At 34.9% G+C, this 23131-nt stretch overlaps 1 protein-coding gene across 7 annotated transcripts; it reads right to left on the minus strand.

The window, feature by feature from the left end:
* Window positions 1–85: 85 nt before the first annotated feature.
* LOC129901728 (myosin-9-like) lies at window positions 86–21818 on the minus strand. 7 transcript variants are annotated; one of them, XM_055976986.1, is made up of 32 exons: window positions 21457–21818; window positions 19911–20039; window positions 19146–19289; window positions 18875–19020; window positions 18634–18790; window positions 17818–17876; window positions 17544–17703; window positions 17297–17446; window positions 17088–17224; window positions 16858–17004; window positions 16671–16772; window positions 16537–16594; window positions 16351–16452; window positions 13852–13889; window positions 13641–13767; window positions 13354–13536; window positions 12264–12395; window positions 12075–12184; window positions 11878–11938; window positions 11017–11194; window positions 9053–9258; window positions 8851–8970; window positions 8007–8105; window positions 7560–7781; window positions 7242–7381; window positions 3577–3830; window positions 3076–3261; window positions 1876–2125; window positions 1668–1790; window positions 1415–1591; window positions 1122–1322; window positions 86–522 (listed from the first exon to the last, which is right to left on the minus strand). In XM_055976986.1, the coding sequence occupies exons 1-27, from the start codon at window positions 21457–21459 to the stop codon at window positions 3209–3211; spliced, it is 3417 nt and encodes a 1138-aa protein (XP_055832961.1). In that variant the 5' UTR covers window positions 21460–21818; the 3' UTR covers window positions 86–522; window positions 1122–1322; window positions 1415–1591; window positions 1668–1790; window positions 1876–2125; window positions 3076–3208. The 7 variants fall into 7 exon arrangements, with proteins under 7 accessions (XP_055832961.1, XP_055832957.1, XP_055832956.1 ...); XM_055976982.1 differs by lacking the exon at window positions 21457–21818 and having other exon boundaries at window positions 1415–1536; window positions 19911–20045; XM_055976981.1 differs by lacking the exon at window positions 21457–21818 and having other exon boundaries at window positions 1415–1582; window positions 19911–20045.
* Window positions 21819–23131: the final 1313 nt, after the last annotated feature.

Here is a 23131-nt window from a genome sequence, read left to right on the forward strand (position 1 = left end):
TAGGGTATATATGGAACCTGTTTCCTGGGAACCCAATAACTTGTGCACGGATCCTGTATTTGTATTGAAAAATCCAGTAAATATTTAAGAAATACGACTAGGAAATCCATTAATAGAGTGCGTTGTTGGTCCAATGGCAGAAAATGAAACTTTTAAGCTTTGTTGCCCTCTTTGTCTTGGGGGAACCCACAAACTTCAAATCTTGGATCCGCCTCGAGATTGATAGCCCATGCAAAAATACTTAAATTGTGATGAATCATCTAAACATATACTGAGGATTTATATAATTTACTTCAACTAGTTTTGGATACAGATGTAGTTGATTGATTATTTACTTTATTTTACTTTTTGATTTGATTCTGCTGCAAAATTGTGCTCAAAGTGTTACTTCCACTGTAGAAAAATCCCGCAGCAACATTTTGCTTAGAGTGTTCTTTCTTAAGTCTACAAGCATTCCAAGGTTTACACATGCTTATTGGCGCATCTGGTCTCTCCCTAATTTGCATTTTGTCAGCGATAAACCTGAAAAAGAATTTGATGCACAAACAAGGATTTCTTATGAATCAAATAGAAAACTTTCAATCACAGTGATGTACAGTCAAACAAATCCGTATCTACATAACCAACATAAATTACTGAAAGAAAGTGCCATGAGGTTAAGCTGGAATATTGAAGTGTGCACTCATATGAATTAAGATCAAGGTGAAGAGAGATGCTTTAGCATGTATACTGTTTCCTAGAAGAAGATTGTCGGTATATTGATACAAATTGGGCAAGGTCGCCTTTCAGGATGTTAATCTGTCACTAGCATGTTGGTTACCTCCCACCTGCGTGAAAGATACTCTTCTTGTTGGGAAAGGGAGGTAAACAACAGAGTAATTTCTAAAAAGGGAAAAAAGGCAACATAAAGGAGCTGATTGTGCAAGTTTACATATGAAGATAAAGAGTTTATTAGAAAAGATATTGATATTAGTTAATTTCATAATGTAGTTAAAGAACAAAAAATCAACAAGTGTAAGAGACAATGTCAAATCAGCAGACAATTATGAAGCAAGGAACAGGAAAAGGAAAGAAAATAAATTAGTGTGGAAGAATACCAAACTTTTAGATGAAGCTCTTACATGATTGGATTTCAGCATGTTCAGATACATAGCAAGGCTCTTGACATGTTGCCGTGAGCACTCAAAATTCCTGAGTAGCAGCAATGTATGTATCACTAATGCTTCCCTTTGTAATGTTGTGTTGTGTGGCTGGTTGGCGAGTGTGTTAGCAGTCTCGTTTAGTATGCCTGGTCTGGATAACCTCGAAGCCTAAATCAATCACTGAAATACATCAAAATGCATCAGTTAACTTCACATCTTATCTCCTCTTTTACATTTGTATAATTATATTGAACAATGTTAATATGCTGAACCTAGAATGCAGAATCATCACAGATTAGTCCATAAATCTTCTGTACTTATGATGTTAGCTGCTAACAAACAGAAGAGCTGGATATTTGCCTTCAACCTGGCACCACGGTTTCCAACACGCCAGCTGAATCACCATAAATGGGAGAAATATTAACTGCTTGAGGAGTTCCCTGATAGCTCTAGAAAAAAAGTTGTTATCAAAGGGAGTTATATGCTACATGATAACAATCAATGTTCAAACTAAGCAAATTTTACCTGTGTCTATGGAATAGTGTAGCCAATGTGACTTCCTGTAGGGTATGTTCCAGCAACACCAACAGAGTGGATGTATCAGCTAGCCAATAGGCTATTATCATCATTTTCTTGACGCTTTAATAACTACATATACAAGGGAAAGCCACCTGCTTTTATTAAATCTGATAAATTCTTGGACATACAAAATTCTAACAGCTTTAGTTCCTACCTCAATAGCTTGTGGATCCATTCTACTGTGCTGTCAAAGATACTGGTCCTCTCAACTTCAAACGATCGTCGCTTCATAAGGCACTTGTAGATAGTGCAAGCACGACCAGATCTGTCCTCAAAGAAGTCAAGGTGCAGTGTAATACAGTGTATGAGCAAGTCCAGATACTCCTTTTTCTCATCAAGTGATTTTGTAGTCTTCCCTAGACCTCTTAATTTACACTTGAATTCAGTGATGTGCTATGCTGATCCTATTATAAATTCCAGTTCTTAGTCAACCAATAGAAAAAGAAAAGAAAAATACTCGAAGGACAATGTAATCTGTAAGCCTTTGAATTACTATGTTACAGTTTCTGCTTCCAGATCACATAATGGGTAAGAGTAAGCAAGATAAAGATTCTAAGTCAAATATGAGGAAGTCCAACAGCATCGATTTCTCTGCGCCATTGACAGAGCCTGCTGTTTCTTTTCCAAATCTAGGTTGGTTAGCTTTTTGTCAACCTATTGAAAAAGGACAAATAGTTTTTTCATAACTAAATCCTGCAATTTCCAACTATTCCAAGATGTCCATTTCGTAGTTCAAGGATATAAATAATAAACATGATTTTGGTGCATTGACATTTTTTATTGTAGAGTTACCAAACTAATGGTTCAAACGAAGAAGAAACGAGTCTTGTTTTGGTAAGAACACGATTTGATAACAAGTCTATGGACCAAAATTTTATTTCCCTACTTGATCCTGGCAGCACCATTGAAAGTCCTAATTAGAGAAGGAATAGAGACCCAGAAATGGAAGAAAACGATAGGAATATCGACAACATATAAGCATGACATTGATATCTTACGGAAGGTTTAAGAGATAAAAGATGAAAACCAGAGACAATGTTGCTTTATGGAGTGTCTGCCACTGGAACTGGTGGGGGAGGGGGAGAAGTGTCTTTCTTCCGTGAAGATTTCAGTAAAACAGAGGGAAAAAATGAAATTTGGAGCCATACAACGGAAGGGTAGTTTTGTATGCAAAAGGAGTGGCTCTAACTCATAGAGAGCAGCGCGCATGCAAAACAGTTCTTGCAAGTCTACATTCAATTGCTATGTTACTTAAATTACCCACTTAATCGCACATAAATTCAGGACATAAGAGAGTAGTTCATGGAAAAAACTACAATACCAGAATGAAATTTTTGTTTGAGAGAAACTATACCTGAATGTTAGTGTACAAAAGTAAAAGTTTAGATCTGGTTGAGATGCCTGCTAAAAGCCAAATAGGCTATCCATCTAAGGCTAGCATCTCTGTAGCGTGTATAGAGATAAAACAACTTGAAGAACGTTTTCCATCAGAAGAAGTCATCAAATATCCCGTCCCGGTCATTTTCCCAGTTTCCAGAACCTGCACAATGCAACCAACCAAAGAAAGAAAGAATATAGAATACAGTTTTATATAGCAGGTTCAGTTTAAGAAAAAAAGAAAAGAAAACGAAGCATGTAGCTACAACTAAGCTATCAACGGATAAAAGGAAGACTTCTACTAAATGGAGAAAAAATCTTATTCCTCACAATGAGAATAATTGGAATTTAGTATACACGTTTTGCTCATGGAGAACAGGTGCAGGTTCCCCTTTTCTTTTTTTAAATCTCAGTAAATGTTGCCGTACTTTAGAACTAGTAAAATTGCTCAAGCCACCCTAAGGGACACTATACTGACCTGAGATATCAGCTGCTGCCAGATCCTGAACTATAAGCTGGAAAGCACGAGGATCTGGGGAAGAAAATTGGGTTGGAGTTGAACCAGGAGCTGGAAATGTAAAGTCAGAGTCGGTACACGTAGCATCAGCTGAAGCAGATATAGCATCATCTGGATAACCTCTACTAATGACACCCGAAGCTGAAATCTGGCCGGAGGAGGGATGTAATATCATTTTCAGCTCTGAGAATTGGTCTGATATACTGTAAATCATCCTGAGGCACACTAGATCATATCTAGTATTAGTCATATGACACAAGAGATTCTAATGTTAAAAGGAAGCTATAAGATGTAACTCCAACTTATAGTAAAAATCTTAAAGAAGTCTTCAAGGTGTTGAAAGTTTAATGATGAACCTACTTATCATTAGTATCCTTAGTCCCATTTTTCTACTACCCTTGTTTTCATTCCGGTCTCTTTTCCAGATGAATCCTAAAAGGTCGCTAATTAAAAGATTTACGTGATTATATCCCATTTCACCAAGGACTCAAAAATTCTTTCCTCCCTAAAAAAAAAACATTCTTACAAGGTTTCCAAAGCAATTCAACAAAAAGCAGGAACAGGATATCACTCGAGAAAACTGGAACTTCATAAGAATAAGAGCTAATAGATACCAAGCTGTCTAAGTATTTTATTTAGAGCTTAGAAAGGAAACATCTTTCCCAAGATAAACAGTTCTGCTTTCTCTCCTAAACGCTGCCTTTTAAGACATCACCAACCATACAAAAACACAACATATATAAAAACAAAAAACAGAAGAACACAAAATAAAAGGAAATTTAATATGCCATGGATATAGTTATATGTTGCTACTCCATTCTGGTCTGAACCAAGATTTGAAGAGAATCTTCCACTTTATTACCAAGAAAGTAGATAAACTGAGAGGGTAACAAAGAGATCTTTTTTTGTTGTCTCTTACTCAAAGGATGCAAGAGGACAGAAAAGACCAGCTTGAATCTGTCAATGATTTGAGGCAATTATCCATTAAATTTTAAGACAGAGATCAATAATATCAAAGGCAATTCTGAAATGAAATTCCATGGATGCCTTTGCACCAATGAATAGCTTGAAAGCTTCATATAACTCAGCAACTAAAAAACATCAACATGATAGAATGCATGTAGAACTCCAGATTCAGCTTCACCATAAAGAATCAGCATACATCTGCCTTAGTAAGATTGTTGCCAATAACAATCTTCAAAATTATATGTTGCCAATAACCAACATATGGATCCCTGACTACAGTAGGTTCTAACATCTTCAGAGTTACATGATTAACACAAAACTACAGAAGATGAAAACTTTTGTTTCAGTTCTCGAAGCAAGATGCAACACATAGCTTCTCAAGGTGTCACCAGTCATATCCTACTCTTGTTTAAGAATGCTTATATTTGGAGTTCTGGTGGAATCAAATGTATTAGTGATGCTATGATCACATCCAATGATCCAAACTTTCAGAGGGTTATAGAGGATTCACAGCACTACATTTAATAAAAAAGACAGAAAAGAAATATGCATTTATTGCAAGCTATGATACCACAAGTCGAAAATCTATGCGGAAAGAAGAAGATAAAAGATTGGTTAATTCTTCTTCCAGAATACACTTATTCCTAACTCCTAAGTATGAAAATACTGTTGGTAATAAAAAGGCAAGTATGAATTATACATAAAACACATTGCATCGCTTGCCATATTTTGCTACATCATCACCTTTCACTGCCAATCTTGAGTCATAACACCACAGATATGAGTGACAGCAAATGAATCATCTATCATGATGCTTCAAATATGACTTAGCAGTTCACACAAACACTAAAGCTTATGAATCTTATGCAACAGTAGCCAGGAAAATGACAGGAGAACTAATTCTTCATGTGACTAAACATCTATTTCAAGTGTTTCCAAGATATCACCTGGACCTGGGACTTCGAAAATTTCCAGAAGACCTACCGAGAGAACTTGACAAATTCTAGAAACCTCCCCGACATAATTGCCAATGTACCCTTAGATAAACCCCAGCCCGATCTTGCAAAACAGGAAGTTGATCATGTTTAAATTATCACTTCCATCAAGTAGTCCACAATGATTAGATCAGTTCTATATGACCAATTCAGTTCGTTAAAAGATAATCGTCCAGGCTGAGTGGTTCAGTAATCCTTTTTTCTTTCTTTTTGTTTGATGAATCAAATAAATCATTTCATTAATAAGCACCAAGGTGATGCCGAAGTTACAAGAATTTCGAAGGTGTTTGAAAATTCAATTCCATTGTCTATACATAATGGAATGTTTTCTTTACACCGACAGTATAGATACAAAAGCTCTTGATCATCCATGTGATTTTCGACTCCTTCAAGTATCCCTTTTTCCGTTCAGCTTCATATTTACCAAAAGATGTATAGGTTGCTAACCTCCATATTTCCTCCCTTCTCTCCCCACTTTCATCCTCCAAGAAGCTAGTTTCTGCATTAGTTCTAGGGAGTACCCAGGAGATATTGGACAAAGAATACACCTTACTCCAAGGATCTGTTGCATAGTTGGAGTGAAGGAGCAAATGATTGGTGTCTTCTCAATTCTTCTTGCACATACAACACTGGTTATAATGATGCATCCCCTCTTCCTCAGGTTATGCGCCGTGAGTATAGCATCCCAAGCAGCACTCCTTGTAAAAGATATCTAGAAAATATGATATTAAGACTAATTTGTTTATGTTCTCTTATATGTGTATATTATAAGCCAATATAAATATATGACAATTATTTGTCTTCGCTGAACATTTTGCCATGATGAGCAGTTCCAATGCAAACAAAGTTAAGCAATCTGAAGTTACCGAACTGCTTACAGAAATCTATCAATGATTGAACTCACATAGTAGTATCATGTCATTTAGAATCAAAATCAAATATTGAACTCAAATAGCATCATGTCTTTAGAATCAAACTGCTAAATGGTAATTAATACTTCTATCCAAAGCAGATTTTCAAAAGAGAACTCTACTGTCCAAATTCTTGGGGGTCTGATATTATGTATATTTTTGAACTTAGAAAATTCCTACATGAGCAAAAGATTCCCTAGATTTCTGTAAATTGGTAACACCCAAACCTTTGGATTCCTTTTGTATTTACTTTGATACCGCTTGATCCTATTTTTGTCAAATTGTCTGTCTTCACCTTAAACAAAGACATCTTCCTGAAGGGCACATATTACATTGCTTCAGAAGGACACTAACTTAAGGACCCTTTCAGGCACAGTTTGAGCATTTTACCTAGTGATCACATGACAAAATTCATATGAGGTTTGTACAATTAAAAGCAGAACATGATGTCAGAATTTGGTAAAAGAGTCCTGATTAATTTTTGCAGTTAATTTCTGAAATCTAACCCTCTCACATTAAATGGGTAGAAAGAACAGCCAGTAATTTCACTCAGAAATATAACTCTCAAGTTTGGATTTCAGTTTTAATTGGTTCAGAAAGAAAGAGAAAAAGGATATATCCCTCACCCCCCAAAATAAGTATATTTTAAAGAGCATTATCACGGTTCATAAGTTTGTCTACTCAAAAGTTGGTGTTCTATGTTGTTACAAGATGAAAGGACTAAATCTGGTACCAATTATTCGAGTAAAGCTACCTGTTAACTGAATCCTGAAGTTGTTGAACTTTTCTTTCAGTTTCTTCTAACTTCCGGCACTTCTCTTTACTTGATTCTTGAGCTTCAGCACATTTCCTTTCAGAATCATCAGCACGTTGCTTTTCTTTTTGATATAACACCTACAATAGGTATAAGCATGAGAACATCAACGTTCAACCATATGTAGCTGGAAAAAAGATGAATGCTTTCACCTATTTTTCTCTATCGTCTCTACTCATTTTAGGGTTTGGGAGAGGGAATGTGACGCAGAAAAGCTTCAATGCTTTCTTCATCACTCTATCAGCTAACTGTTCATACCTTTAAATTTTTCAACTCTACAGTTAAAGCTTCAATGCTTTCTTCATCCTCTACTAGAATTGGTTTCTTATCAACAATCGAAGAGTCTCCTTCAACTTCTTTTGGAGCAGCCTCGTATTCCCTGATGGACAGTGTATTTGTTTCACTCAGTTTGCTTTGCATGTCTCGCATTGAATTCTGCAATTTTGCTATTTCCTGATCCTTTGCCTCTTCCAAGTCCATCTGCAAGTTATTTTCCTATTTGTGATTTACTGATTACTTCAAATAGTTCAATTTTCTCAAAATGGAAAACTCATAGTAACCCACAAGCCCAAGATTGACAAGACTGCTTAAACTTTCATGAAATACCTTGTTTTACCAATGCTATCCAAGTAAAATCCTCAAATGTGTTATAAACATAGTGCAAGGAAAAAGAAAGATTTTAGCTGCTTAGAACAAGTGTATCACCCTTAGACGTTTCTCCAACTGCAACTGCAATCTAAGTTCTTCAACCTGTTTTTCAAGCTTTTCCTTTGCCTCTATAAGTGCACCAGTTTCTTTTGAAGCCTGAAGTATTTGAAATGTATATTAGCAAAATCCATAGAGTTTAAGGAATATATTTGTAACATTCGACAGATTAACCTATCAAATTGCACGAAACAGTTTTGACGCACTCTACTGTATGTCACGTGGAAAAAGCCAATCCCAATTCCCCCAGCAGGAAATTTAGGGGAATCATGTCACCGCAAATGAAACTGGAAATGAAACAGTTTTGATGCACTCTACTGTATTTCACTAGCTAAGATCATTGACTTACTCCTGGTTCTTTTTCAAAAGAATGTTTTACAATGTGCATAGCTGTGTTAACCCGATGTGACCACTTATACTTATAACTACTTGCACTTAAATAACTAACAATTAGCATGTGACTTATACACCCAAAGTAAGTGACACATACATATGTTCTTCCAATTTGTACAGTTCCTACATTAAAAAGATATGAGTACTTCTAATCTGTATTTAATACTCATTCATGAATTCTAACCACATGTCTACAAGTTTTACTAACAAGAATCTTCATACACTCCTTACTTTCTGCTAAAAGCTTCAGAGAAGTAATTAAACAGCCCCTTCATGTACTCTTGTTATCTAAATAATAGTAACAAACAAGTGAACCATGTACCACTTCAGTAATCAAGCATTATCTAGCAGATAGATCATTCAGGTCATTCATATCGTCGCCCCATTGCTATGCTAAGGAAATCGGAAACATATGACAGGTTATAGAAGAGTATATTAATCCAAAATTTACCATCTTTAGTTTGTGAAGCTCTCTCCTCGCAACGAATCCCCTCCATCTGCATTGTGTAAAAATTGATGCCCATATGAGTTTCTTATAGTATGAAAGGACTTTGTGACGACGCTCATAGGCCTGCAAAAATCTTATCTTGTCAACACTTGAGAACAAACTTTGTAAGACCTCTGAATCAATACATAATACCCAATAAACTAACCTGTATAATCAGAGCTCCCCTGGTTTGTTTTTCATATCTGAACTTAGCTCTTGCAGCTGCCACTCGAATTCCAGTCTGAAGAGCAATGACTGCTAATTTAAGTTTCATGTAGGATTTTCGGGCCAAGTGTCCACGTAACTTTGTCTGGATTTTGATAGAAGTGGCCTCTCTTTTCAAGGTAACATACAATTTGAAAGCAAACCTTGCTGAAGAATATGACAGAATGAGCATATAAATTTATACAAGGCAGAAAAATTGAGCAGCCTATTGGAATGGAAGACTAAGCTGAAAAGCGTTTTTTCCAAAGGTGCTTTCAGTTCTAAAAGGGTGAGAAAATACAGTTATTTCCATGGTGCTCATTTTTACAACCACAAAACATACATAAGTGATCCAAGTTTAAGCACCTAACGAGGAGGATGTCAGAGGATGGTATTGCAATCATATACTGCAGACAATATGCACAGATTAACTAATTAAGTACTTGTGTGACATTCTAAGCTGCCAATTATGTTTGAAAGAGACCTTAGATCATGGTGATGGAAGGAGATTATGGAAAATCTAACTAATGGTTAGAAACTCTGTGAAAGGCAAAAACAATAAATATTCTGAGAACAAGAAGTATCTATCCAGAAAAGGAAGTCCAACTGATCATTTTATTAGGCTTGTCTAAAGAAGAATTTGATGATAGTACAGGCATGAAAGCAAAGTTGATTTGTTTTCGTGGTCAATTACTATCTGTAATAAGACAATCAAACAGAGAATATATTGATAATCCCCTCCCACCTTCCCACATAAAAAAAAAAGAAGAAAAAAGAGAGAGATGGTCTATTTTTTCTTGGATGTAAATCTGTACAAAATATGATTCCCATTGTTTTCTTTAAAGTCTTAATTTCCACTTTCCATAAACCTTTTCCCCGTTATTTTAAAAAATAAAACAAAAATTCCTGCAACATCTATGTGGGATACAATTCCAGCATGTATTTGGTGGGCTGTGTGAAAATAAAGGAACCAAAACTTTGAAGAAAAAACAGAGAATATACAAAACTAAGTCTTAATACTAAGCTAGACCAAGTTAAGGTCAGCTATAAGAATCCTAATTATCCATTTTCCTCTATTTAAGTTCAACTTATTTCAACATTCAATGAATTAGCTTCTCTAACCCTAGAAGTTTTCAACATTTTCTGCTGATATACAAATCACACGACAAGATTAAAAAATCACCTAGCGAATATTGGACTTGACTCATAACTTTAATGCTCTCCTTTATTATCAAAATACCGGAATCAAGAAACTCTTGTTCCACTCATTTGTCATCCTTCCACTCCTTAGTATAGCACGAGGTAGCTTGGTAAGCCATACACCTCTGACCTTTCCAAGGAACTTTCAAACCATTATATACGGATGTCATCTGAACCACATGCTTTTTCCAATTCTCGAGTTTTCCGTGGTATCCTTCACTTGTGTAGGCCTAATTCTACTAGGTGCAGCTAAAGTCTATCATGCACAGATATATGGAGATCTTTGAAGCTATACTACTGATTCAAGTTGAACAATCAATAAAAATAGCATCTCCATCTCTCTTTGATCTCATTATCTCCTGTAAAATATCATCTTTAATACACTTAAGCTGGTTTATCTTTACCCATCTTCTCCAAATGTAAAAAACAGAGAATATACTTAGACTAAAATAAAAAATGCTACTTAGACTAAAATAAAAATTGCATTCTCTTGCTAGCTTTACGTTGCAACCTGATCAACGTACAAGAGGAAGACTCACTACTCGAATTCATTTTATTTAACTGGATAGTAAAGGAATTGGGGGAGCAACAGATTACATGATTAAGCTACCAAAATGCCCCAGTAAGTGGAAAAAATGAAACTTAGTACATAGGTAATACATCTAACTTTTAAAACAAAGTCCACAATGCGTGATAGACAAGGCAAAGAGATAATGATAGACAAACCTCGACACAAGGATTGTAAGCAAATTGCAACCTTCTGCAAAGAAACATAATCTCTCCTAGAAATATGACATCTAGTTTCCTTTTGTATTGTCTTAACTGCAGCAGTTAGCTTTAATGCTCTGTGTGCATCTAGCTCGGCCATCTGCCCTGATCTCAGAAAAACCTTTGTTTGTCCAATCTGCAAAACAATTGTAGCAACCCTATCTGAAGTATAACTTGATTCATAAATTTGGGAAGTCATTTTAAATAAAAGAAAAGAATGCTCCTGCTTAAAATGCTCCTTGTAATATGTAAATGACAATATTGTGGAGAATTTCTTCAAACATCAACTCAACTACAGATATCAGCAGCGCCTCATAATGGGAGAAAAGCTCAGTGTCTCGGATTAGGAAATCTCATTAGCAATGCTCAAGTTCTCAACTATACGCAACTATCTATCAGCAAAAAGAACATACAATGATTGCAAGTAAAAGACAAAATATCAGTAGTCTAGAAATTCAGAGCAATTTAACACTTGCTCAAAGTGCAAGAGCATGATTCCCTTTTTTGCAACCCCCCAAAAGAGGAACTTTTATTAAAATATCTGAACTTGCTGCTTGATAGATGCGATTTTTTAACTGAGGCAGGCTTTGCAAGGCAGGTAAAATTTTGATAAAAGCTTTAAGGATTGGGTTGCATTCATCAAGATGATGGTGAAGGAGATATAAATTTTCCCCTAAACTACAAAGAGGCACTGGATGAAATGGCGCACACACACAAAAAAAAAGTGCACCCACAAGAGTGAATGATTTGATATTACTGATCTTGACATTTGAGAAATAAAATTATTCTTCCAAAATAGCAAGAGAAACATCAAATAACCTGATAACCAGCAAGCCCCATCTTTTCTAATATCTTTTTGCACACAACTTTTTCATCATCCCTGCCCACAAACAAGTTAAAGAAAGATAAGTATATCAACTTCTAATGATAAAAAAAAGAGGAAACCACAAAGATCCTTTTCTTTTCTTTTTCTGGGGGTTGGGGAGGAAGGGATCAGGAACAAGACCAGTACTTACTGCTCTTCGAAGACCTCTCGAGCAAGAAGACCGAATCGATTCATAAACTCAGAGAATGTCTTATGCGTAGGATAGCCGGCACAACTAATTCTGATTGCCTCTAGAACACCCTTCAAACAACAAAATATAAGCACGTAACTCAAGAATTAAAAAGAAACTTCTTCATAAGAAACTGTGAAATTTACTCACACCACAACGTAGCTGCTGCATAATGTTAACGTTCTCAAATATTGCAGGTTTCAAAAGACTGTTAGGCTTCACACATCTAATGTAATGAGGTTCTGTAGAATTCAGAGTTTCCATCAATGATTGGAGTTGTAACTGCAACAGCGAAATTGGACCATTAGAATCTTTCACCTACTTAAAGTAAAGACTTGGAACTAGGCTGTTTGTTCTTTGGTGAAAAATATTCTTACATCACAAAAATCTAAGAGGACATAATGGATAAAGTAATATATAAAATTAAAACTAGATGATTGAAATAAATAATGATATGATAGTCATATAAGACTGATGAGACCTACCAAATATAAGACAAGTTTTATATTATGGTTATTGATTAGTAATGTTAATGAGAGTGAGCGTTGGACCTCTAAAATGTAACATATCCACGAGATGAGTGTCAAAAGTCACAGAATTAAGATGGATTTGCAATGATACAAGAATAGACAGGATTAGAACGATCATATCCCCACACTTTGACATCTGATATTCCTTAATGAGTAGATACTTAAATAGGAAACACAAAGGATAAATTGATAGAATGTCGCCAGAGATGGTCTGGTCATGTCCTATATGGGCCTTCGCATGCACAGATTGCAACTGTGATACTGTGCTGATTGAATGTACTAGAAGTGGATGGTAGACTTAAAATAACACAAGGGGAAGTTGTCTCAAAACACAAACTTCCAACATACATGAGGACTTAGCTTAGAGCATAACATAAAGGAAACAAACAATGGATTTATGAATACCAACTAGTTGTGAGATTAATTGCTGTTTTTGCACTTACATTAGGTCTTGTGGTTGTCAAGAGTCATTTTTAGTATGTTTAGATATTTGTACATCATATAGGGATAAGTGTTGAGATTTAAAGAACCCATAGTTTTTTACAAAAACTCTGATTTGGATAAAACTACAAATTATTAAGCATTGGAATGAAATGAAATGGAACTGAAAGGATATTGCGGACTCATATAGGCAATTAAACTGATTTTCTATTGATGCTTAGTTGATTGATAGATCACCAAAATTCATAAGTATATAAGTTAGTAACTACCTTGAAACGAGAACCGATGGATGAGAACTTGGAAGATTTGGATGAAGATTTAGTTGACTCCTCAGCAACAGGAGGAAAAAGGCCCACTACAAATGGGCATTTAGAAGCACTTAACAAATCCTGATGCTCAGGAACAACATAGTCTTTGTTCTTATCCAAAAATTGATCAGACTGGTATTGAACCTGGTGAAAAAAAAAAAGAAACATTTAAAACAAGTAGTTATAATGCACCATATCCATAGTAGAAGCAATTGACTAGAGTTACAGAAATAAACATATCATATTACCTCTCCAGCATAATGAGCAATGGTAAAATCAGAGCGGGACAATTTTGGTTTGACAAAGCGTTTGTTGGTCTTGAATATCTGATAAAGCTTTTGTGAGAATGTTTCATGAGTTGACTTGGGGAACATACTGGAAAATTCCATTTCAAAGAAAACATTAATTAGAACATTCGGCTCTCCCACAGAAGCTCAGATGAATTGTTACATATCTTACCAGGCTTCATCAAGAAGAGCAATGATGCCTCCAGGTTTCTGTAAACAGCAATACAAATCAACTCATCATATGCTTATCTTAAAAGATATGATAAAAATGCTCTGTTCTAAGTTCCAGGTGAGTTCCTAAGCAATATTAAGGAAGAATAAAGCAGAGAGAAATGCATGTACATTTTATCTGGGAGATGAGAAATGGCCATGGACATGAATTCAGATAAAGAAATGTCAACTAGAGGTCAATTAGACTGTATTTGCAAAAATTAAATAATAAAAGCATGCATTAGGCCCTTGGGTCTAAGGGAAAAGATTGTAGTTGGGTATAAATAAGCCGGGACAAGTAGGCAGGGTACAACGAAGGCCCCAGGGTGACACGTGGTTTTACTGAGTAGTCAGCTTTGGCCTGGAGATTGACGATTGACTGAGCGTGCTTTGGCAACTCGTGGTGGAGTACTCTCTAACGGATTCACTTTATTATTGCCTCATATTCTTGAGGGAGTGATCGGGATTAAGCCGCATGGGGAAAAAGCACTTTTAATTCTTTGGGAAGCCTCCCAAAAGTCTATCTGCTCATCCATAAAAAGCTGATCTTTCTATTTGAAAAATAAAAGAGAGAGAGAGAGAGAGAACTCTTGAAACACAGGAATTAACTCTCGACTCTTTTAAAAGCCTTTTATTCATACTCTCCATATAGCCCAATAAACGCAGAAGAGGGTGCTGTCTCTCCAGACTCCTTCTGTTAGCTCCCAACCTGCTTATCCTCCAACTTATCACCAAACCCGTGATAATTAAAGGCAAAGAAGTATCAGTTATGAGAAGCCTACAGTGTGACAAACGGTAACCAGCGTCCCGCTAAGAAAAGAAATGCGGGACCCGTAGTGTGGAAATAAGGAAGGTAACAGCTTTAATTTGGTCAAATGGGATGATATTTATCTTGAAAAGAAATCAAGAGGTCTTGGTATCAGAAATTGAAATTATACAATAACTGTCTACTGGTGAAATGGTTATGGAGATATGCTAATGAAGTTCAAGCACTGTGGAAGGAGGTGATCATGAACAAATATGGACAGACAAGTCAATGGTGAACTATTAAAGTGGCCAGGAAACCTGGTACGGGCAAATGCCTTTAATGACTATCTTCCGTGATTTATTCTCCATATGTAGCAACCTTCAAGCTACTGTGGCAGAGTCTTGGACTCCTCAAGAGTGGAATATTTGCTTCAGAAGGAACCTAAATGACAGGGAAATTGATAGGGTGGTCAGATTCCTGAAGGAAGTAGACAAGTTCAGAGGCACTTCTCCAGTTCCAGATACAATCAGGTGGAAACATAACAGTGATGGGAGGTTCAAGCTGGAAATTTTGAAGCAACCTGGAGGCAGAACAGGTCCATGGACAAAGGTGTGAAAAAGTCTGGTCACATCCAAAATCAAGTGTTTCACTTGGTTAGTGACCAGAAGAGTCTGACTAACACATGAAGCTTTACAGAGGAGGGGTATTTGAATAGCCTCAAGATGTTTTCTTTATAATAAGGCTGCAGAGACAAATAATCATTTGTTTCTGCATTGCAAAGAGACAAATAGTCATTTGTTTCTGCATTGCAAAGAGACAGCCCACCTGTTGTCACTCTTCTTCCGCCTCACAGGCAACAAGCGGACTATGCAAGTCTCAAAAGAGATGGTGGAGAGCAATTCCTCCATGTATTTGGTGGACAGTATGGAAGAAAGGAATTGGAGGTGCTTTGAGGATAGATTTAATACTATGCAGAAAATTAAGTGTAACTGCATTATAAATTTTCATTTCTGGTGTAAACTGTAAAGAAGTAAATGTAGAGGATGCAGATCAATTGGTAGAGCTTTTAGATCTCTATAATTAGCTTTTGGGTTCACAGTTAGTGTTGATAACTTTTTGGAGGTGTCCAACATAGAGGAATACAAATTACCAGTTTTCGGGGAAAAAATGTGAAACCCAAAAAAGTAGCATACTCACAATAGTTAAATGATACTTGAAGATCTACACATAACTTAACTTAAACTATAAAACAAATAATCAACTATAAGAATAGATATTACTTTGATTTATATTTATAATTAATTCAACAATTATTTAACTGTAAATCTTTCCACTTAATCTGCTGGCATTAATATTACATGCATAACACAAATTTTATTCTAACATTAACCAACTACTTGAAGTTCTACATGTAATAGGATTATAATGAAATATTATCATATTCAACTTCTAACATTGTAAAATAAGAAACTAATTCTCAAGGTTATGACTTATGAGTATTACCCAGGCGTGTACAATAGTATTCAGAAGCTAGAATCCAAGAAGAATCTGACCAAACAAGTCCATGGCAACTAGTAGTACCAGCATTAGTTGCACAAGTTTCATTGCTCAATGCAGCAATGGAATAATATACAGATGACAACTACAATGCGCAACATGATATATTTGTATATATGAGGAGAAAAGGATTCACTATAAACCAAATGATATTACCTTTTCAATAAGATCTAGAACATCCTGGTTGTCCACAAATTCTATATAGCTCCAATCTATCTCTTCCTTAGTGTATTCCTCCTGCTCCATCTTGAACATGTGCTGGAAAGAGATGATTTCACAGTAGCTGAGTTGTGCTTAGCAAAATGGACAGAACTGCTTCTATAAAATTTCAACTTAGCATACCTGGTTAAAATGTTGCTGCAGCTTCTCATTAGTATAATTAATGCAGAATTGTTCAAAACTGGAAATAAAAGTTAGAAGAGTCAAATGCAAGACATCGCATTTACTAGTTGTTTTGTTTGTACACCAGTTCCTACCTATTACTTTTGAAACTTTCAAAACCATAAATGTCGAGAACACCAATTATAGATTTTGAGTGAGGATCTTGTCCAATCGAGTTATTTATTTTGTCCACCAACCTGTGAACAGTAGAAAGGATGTGTATTTAGTGTCAATGTAAGCGATAAGAACCACAGTAATCTAACTGTGACAGTAGAAGCATACCAATCGAATAAGCGAGAATATAGTGTTTTAGCTAACCCATCTCTGCTTACTGCTGCAGCTTCAGGATCAAGACTTTTCTTTATAACTTCTTCAGGAGTGACCATTACACGTCTCAATAGGGCATCCTCCAGTGAAGTAACATCACACCTGATAGAAGAATTAAATCAAATCAAAAACTCATGCAAGAAAGAGAAAAGGAAGAATAGTGGAATATGAAGGGCAGAACATACATCAGAAGCTCTGCAGTAGTTTGAAGATGAAACCTAGATTTGTCATCTTTCACAACTGATGAATCAATTTCATTGCCCTTTGCAAATTCTATATTACCAAGATGAAGAACAGAAGCCACAACACTAAAAATTGCCTCCTGAAGAAGAAACAGAGTAGCTTATTCGAATAAGGAGAGTTGCAGAACAGACAAAAGCAATTAATGCATTACCTGCTCTTTCTCGCTAATTCCAACAATATCCATTGCCCTCCTTATCTCAAGATAGTCATGGAAATCATTAACACCTACTAGTTCATAGCAATTTGATTGATTGAGATAGCGAAATGATTTGGGATCCCCCAACTTGTACCTTTTGATCTCCTGTTAAGATTGAGAAAATCTCAAAAGGCTATGGTGACAATCAAATTAACTTGGACTGATGAAAGATATAAAAACGAAAAGCATTGATGAAAATTACCTCCTGTGGTGCTGCACATAGAAGGTAAAAACAGTGATAGTTCCGTTCAGGGTCTGAAACTTGGCAAACTCTAGATCTTTCAAGAAGATATGTTCTAATAGCTGCACCAGATATTCTTCCATTCTTGTCAAACTGAATCTCCACAAATTTACCGAAACGGCTGTAAACAACAGATTCTAAGTAGCTTTCAGAAGAAAAAAAATTCAACTGAGTGTTGAAGCAATTATGAGTCTATTTTTTTTATTGGAAGCATGCGTAGAGCAATATATCTCACCTTGAATTGTTGTTTCTAACTGTTTTGGCATTGCCAAATGCTTCAAGTACTGGATTTGACTGGAGATATAACAATCATGAGTTAAAAGAATAATATAGCCAATAGAGAAGGCTCCAAGAGAAATAGACAGAGATAACTACCAGTTTGAAGCCTTTTCCACATGATTTAGACTTTTTAGACATGAAACAAAGCCTCTAAGAAATTATTTGATTCAAATGGATGTGAAAGCCTTCAAAATACTATGAAACTTTCACATACACATTGACCCCTCTAGAAAGTTTCAATTAAGAAAACTACTATCAAATTCATTAAAACCAAATTTACATTTATTGACGAATGTCATTTCAAAAATTTCACTGTATGTATTATAAATTATTTAGTTCATAAGTTTTACATTAACTCCAGATTCTTTTCTAATATAATCTTTTTCATATGTATTCTATATTGCTTTTCATTAAAGTAGCAAAATTGTTGAATTTACTTCGAAAAATTACTGTACCAATTTTTGAACCACATCCTTTTTCTTAGATTTAATACTATATTAAACTCCGTTTTTTATGTGACTATGATACTTCATTTCTTTTCCACGCATTCACATCTCCAACAATCAATCAATCAACCCTAACTAGTTGGTGTTAGATATATGAATCCTTTGTATCTATTCCATTCTATTTGGGTTCCATCACTGACATTCACATTACTAAGTCTATATAGCTGAAATTATGCAGAATATAAGCATACAAGTACCTAAGTACCTGTCCATGTAATTTTAAGAAGTACAAGAGTTTAATGCAGTAATCCAAGCATTTAGCTTACCTCCAGTACTTGTTGTTCCACAGTCCGTTTTTGAGTGCCCTTATGGCCGCCCAAATAGGCAAGATATCGCATAAGCATTTTAGTAGTTTCAGTCTTACCAGCACCACTTTCACCACTAACCAGTATAGAATTGCTTTTACCCTCATTGATCATTGCCCTGATTCATTTTCAAGATTTCAGTTACAAAGAATTATTTTTCATGAGAAAAATTATGTGGAGTAGAAGTGGTATACAGGAGTACCTGTAAGCAGCATCAGCTATAGCAAAGACATGAGGACTTAGTTTACCGAGTGGTACTCCTTTGTATTTTGCCATCATGTGGCCATTATATAAATCAGGCAGTTTTTGGAACGGATTAATGGCTATAAGAATACTTCCAGTATAAGTCTGCCAAAATGTCAAAGTATGATTAATATTATAACAAAGCCATCTGTAGCTGAAGTTTCAATCCTTTCATTCACCAAATTGAACATAAATTAAATAAAGTTTTGAGCATTGGACTATAAACTTACATAGATCTCATTGAGTTGATATCTTGTTGCCAAATTATGTAAGACTCCTGGCTCATGCAAATATGAAAGTTCAGTCATGTCATCCACTCCTCCATCAGGAGCATCTTCATCTTTGGGGTAAGTTTTTGATAAAGTTGCTACAACCTAGACGAAATGAAAGAAAAATGTGCAATAGTAAAAAGCCAAGTCATTGCCAGTTTAGAGATTTGTGTATTGTCAATAAGGAATTGTGTCAATGTGACTTAAGCAGAAAACTAGAGTTAGATAGAAGTAAATTAGAACAAATGCAGTGAATCTTTCTTTTACCACTAGAATATAATAAAGAATAGTTACGATAATGTGCCAATATTTGTGGAAAGAAGGATAAATGAAAATATAGTTCAAATACAGAAGGAAGATAATGGATACATATGGGTATGGAAGCCACAAAAGTCATACAGTTGCAAACTACATAACATTGCATCAAACAAGACCACGTGAGTCGTATATAGATATAAAACCAATAACTCAAATGAGACTAGAAATTAGATCCATTGGATTATTAGTATTTGAAAGACATTCTGAAATCCATCATCAGAATACTGTATTTCAAGTCATTTCAGAAGTTAATCAATTAGGCTATAGGAAAACTAGCTTTTTAATTAAGTTAGACTTTGATCACACAATTGAGTCTGGAGTTAATACTAAAATGCTATTATGGAAAACAAATAAAGCAACAGTAATTTCATGAACGAATACTATTCAATATAAAAGAGTTTGTTGTACCATCCTCCCATCAGATGTCTGAACTTGAACTTCCTGTCCATTAACCTGTGATACTTGTGCGTCAATCCAAGCAACTGATGGATCCTCAACCCACACATGAGAACCTACAGTAATATTTACTGGAATGCCCTGCATAGATAATTAAGATTCTTTTTTAAGGTAGGAAAAGAATATAATTTGCATCCTCATAAAAAAAAGAATATAATTTGCACGATCTATGGATATACCAAGATGACACATCTAAACTGACATGCAGACATAAAATCAGTAAGTATTGTAAAATGACAAGGGTTTAATAACTACTTTGTAGCCCCAGAATGTTTCAATTTATGCTCCTAAGTGTAAAGGAACAGGACAGCAAACTTTATAATAGTTTTTCTAAACGTTCACTTGCATTACATTCACACAGAAAGTCTAAAAACAGAACAAGAACATAACATATGTGGTACATCACCAGGTGTCCTGCTTTAACTTCTTTAAATCCAATTTAGCAAAAGCTTGAGGACCTTCTCACCCCTTACTCAAAACAGCCCCCATTCCCCACCCAACAGAACTTCACTAATTAAAAATTCTCCATCAACTTTTCAGGGTTCACATTTGCTGACATAAAACAAGTTAATATTACTTTTTCTGTAGTATAATTGTTCTGTTGATCATTCACCACTTCGATGCTACTGCAGCATTCTAACATGATGTAACATGCCATCATTAATTTCCTAGACTAACATAGAGTATTTGAAACAGTTCTGAATGCTTATCTGAGGTATCCACTTAGATTGATTTTCTCCCTCTCCCGAGCAGCCACAGGATATTCGCTGATTTTTGGCTCTCCCTCTATCTCTCTCTTGCACACACATACAGACACAAACCTTTCTTTGCAGTTGTGACTTTTGACCCATAAAAATGAAAGTACAATTCAAGAACTATAAGGCTTAAAACTACTTCAAATAATTGGTTTAAGTTAGTATCCACGTACAAAATCACTATAAGCTGTTGTCAACAAACAACTACTGTCTATCAATCCCAAAGTAACTGGGATTGACTTTATATACCATCCAGCAAATTGTCCACTTAATCTAAACTCATATAGTGAAACTGTCTTCTTTTAGGATTTTGGATTATCTCTCAAAACATTACACTATTAATCGGTATACAGAAAATGAATATACAATTACTACATCTTAATCTAGGGCGGAGCTAGAACCTAGTAGCTTTGGCTCAAGCCCTTTATTTGTGTTTTAAAATCCACTTAATATGTATTAATTAATTATCAGCAATCCAATAATAAGTTATGTTTTCTAGATTCCAGAACCCATAAACTCAAAATCTTAGGTCCGCCCTCTGATTACTGGATCCCGCAATCCCTCTTACAAAGCAGAAAGTCCTTTTTGTTACTTTTTTCAGACATTGTAAAATTCATTAATCATTTCTCTTCATATTCTCTAATCTATGAAATTTTTTTCAATAATAGTGGTATACAGAGACATAATAGCACTAAAATTGCACCAAAATGAAACAAAAAAACGGAAAATAGAGTTGGACTCACCATTTATATCCGAGAAAAAGCTAATGTGCATCTATTCAATTTTTCTTCTCCATAGAGGAAAAAAATGAAGTAGCTGGTCGCAAAAATAGTGAAAAATCCAGAAATCAAAAATCGCCGGAATTGGAGCACCGCCGTAACGGAGATTTGTGTAATAATAAATTGATCGGCGTCGACAGAGAGGGTAATTAATTAATAGATCGGCGTTACAGAGATTGATTTTGATCTTGTGGAATGATCGATGAACGGATGCGACAATCATCGTGACGAGAAACCTTACGCTGAGAAATAGGAGTTTTCGAAATCTTCGCCTATTTTCGTGTGCTTTTTGTGGCTCTCTTCTCCGTGTGCGTGCATGGGTGGGTGACCATTATAGACGTGATTTATTCATTTGCACAAATAGAATTGTAATAACCTTTAAGTTTGATTAAAAAAAAATTAAATTAACATAGTGGATGAGGCTGCTCCCCTTAATCAAAGGTTTGGGTTCGAATTTTGAATATGAATTTTTTTTGGTAGAGTGTTATCCTCTAAATAGGACTCTATCTAGCGCGAATTCGAATTAATAACGCTCCAATACGAATATCGAATACTGAATGAATTACTAAAAGAAAAAAAATTCAATTAAAATAGTCTTCAACTTAAAAAAAGTCATCATATAGCAAGTTCAAATACTCTATGGTTCCTAATTGACGAGTTTTTGTTCTAAATCCTTCTTAATGATTGATAATAATATTAGCCAATCAGATAATATTTTTGATGAATATTTTGCTTGATATTAATTTTGATGATAAATTAAATACATAATTATAAGAGTCGATGAATGAATTTATGAACGGAAAACAAATAATTTTGTTGAAAAATGACCACGCCGAAAACGTGTTCTTTGAGAAGAAAAATCTTAACAACCGAAACAAAACAAATACTTTGTTGTGTTTGGCATGGAAAGAATTTCAATTTTAATTTTTTGATTGATTGGTTCCTATAAAAACAAGTTCTTAAAATAAAAATAAAAAAAAATTCAGCGTGAATGAGGAAAAAAAATTCATAAGTGACATTTCGCGTTGATTGTCTTGCGGTCTTACTCAATACTTTCATATTATGGAGATCTTTGCAAGAATAGTCGGATAAATTTACTATTTACTTTTCATATCCAGTATACACTCATTATACGTGATCATACACATTTTATACGTTTGTCGATTATTTTTTATTTAATTTGTTCAATATGTAGACGAAAATCTAGGTTAATTTTTCTAAATTTACCTCAAAAAATTCACTAAAATTGATAACATTAAAAATATAATGAATATAATGTTAAGAATCTGAAAAGTTGAAAATATTAAACATATATATAATGCTTAAATCCACGACCTCACTCCACCCCCTCCCTCTCCATGTCCTTAGTATTTGAGTAGATTTTATATACATTTGCATCTTGAGTTTAATATTTCTGCATACTTAATTATATAAACACCAAAAAATAAAGTAAAAAAACACCTTCTTTTTATAAAAATTTTCTTCGTACAAAACACACCTTTTTTGAAAAAAAAAAATCTTGTGATATACTAATGGTCGTGGATATTGAATTTCTACAATATTTTTCTACGATATAACGGGTCATGACCCGTTCAATTCTAAAATCCTCAACAGTCAAACTTCCTTTCCATGACTCAAA

The sequence above is a fragment of the Solanum dulcamara genome, chromosome 8, assembly GCF_947179165.1.
Source record: "Solanum dulcamara chromosome 8, daSolDulc1.2, whole genome shotgun sequence".
NCBI classification, from domain to species: Eukaryota; Viridiplantae; Streptophyta; class Magnoliopsida; order Solanales; family Solanaceae; genus Solanum; species Solanum dulcamara.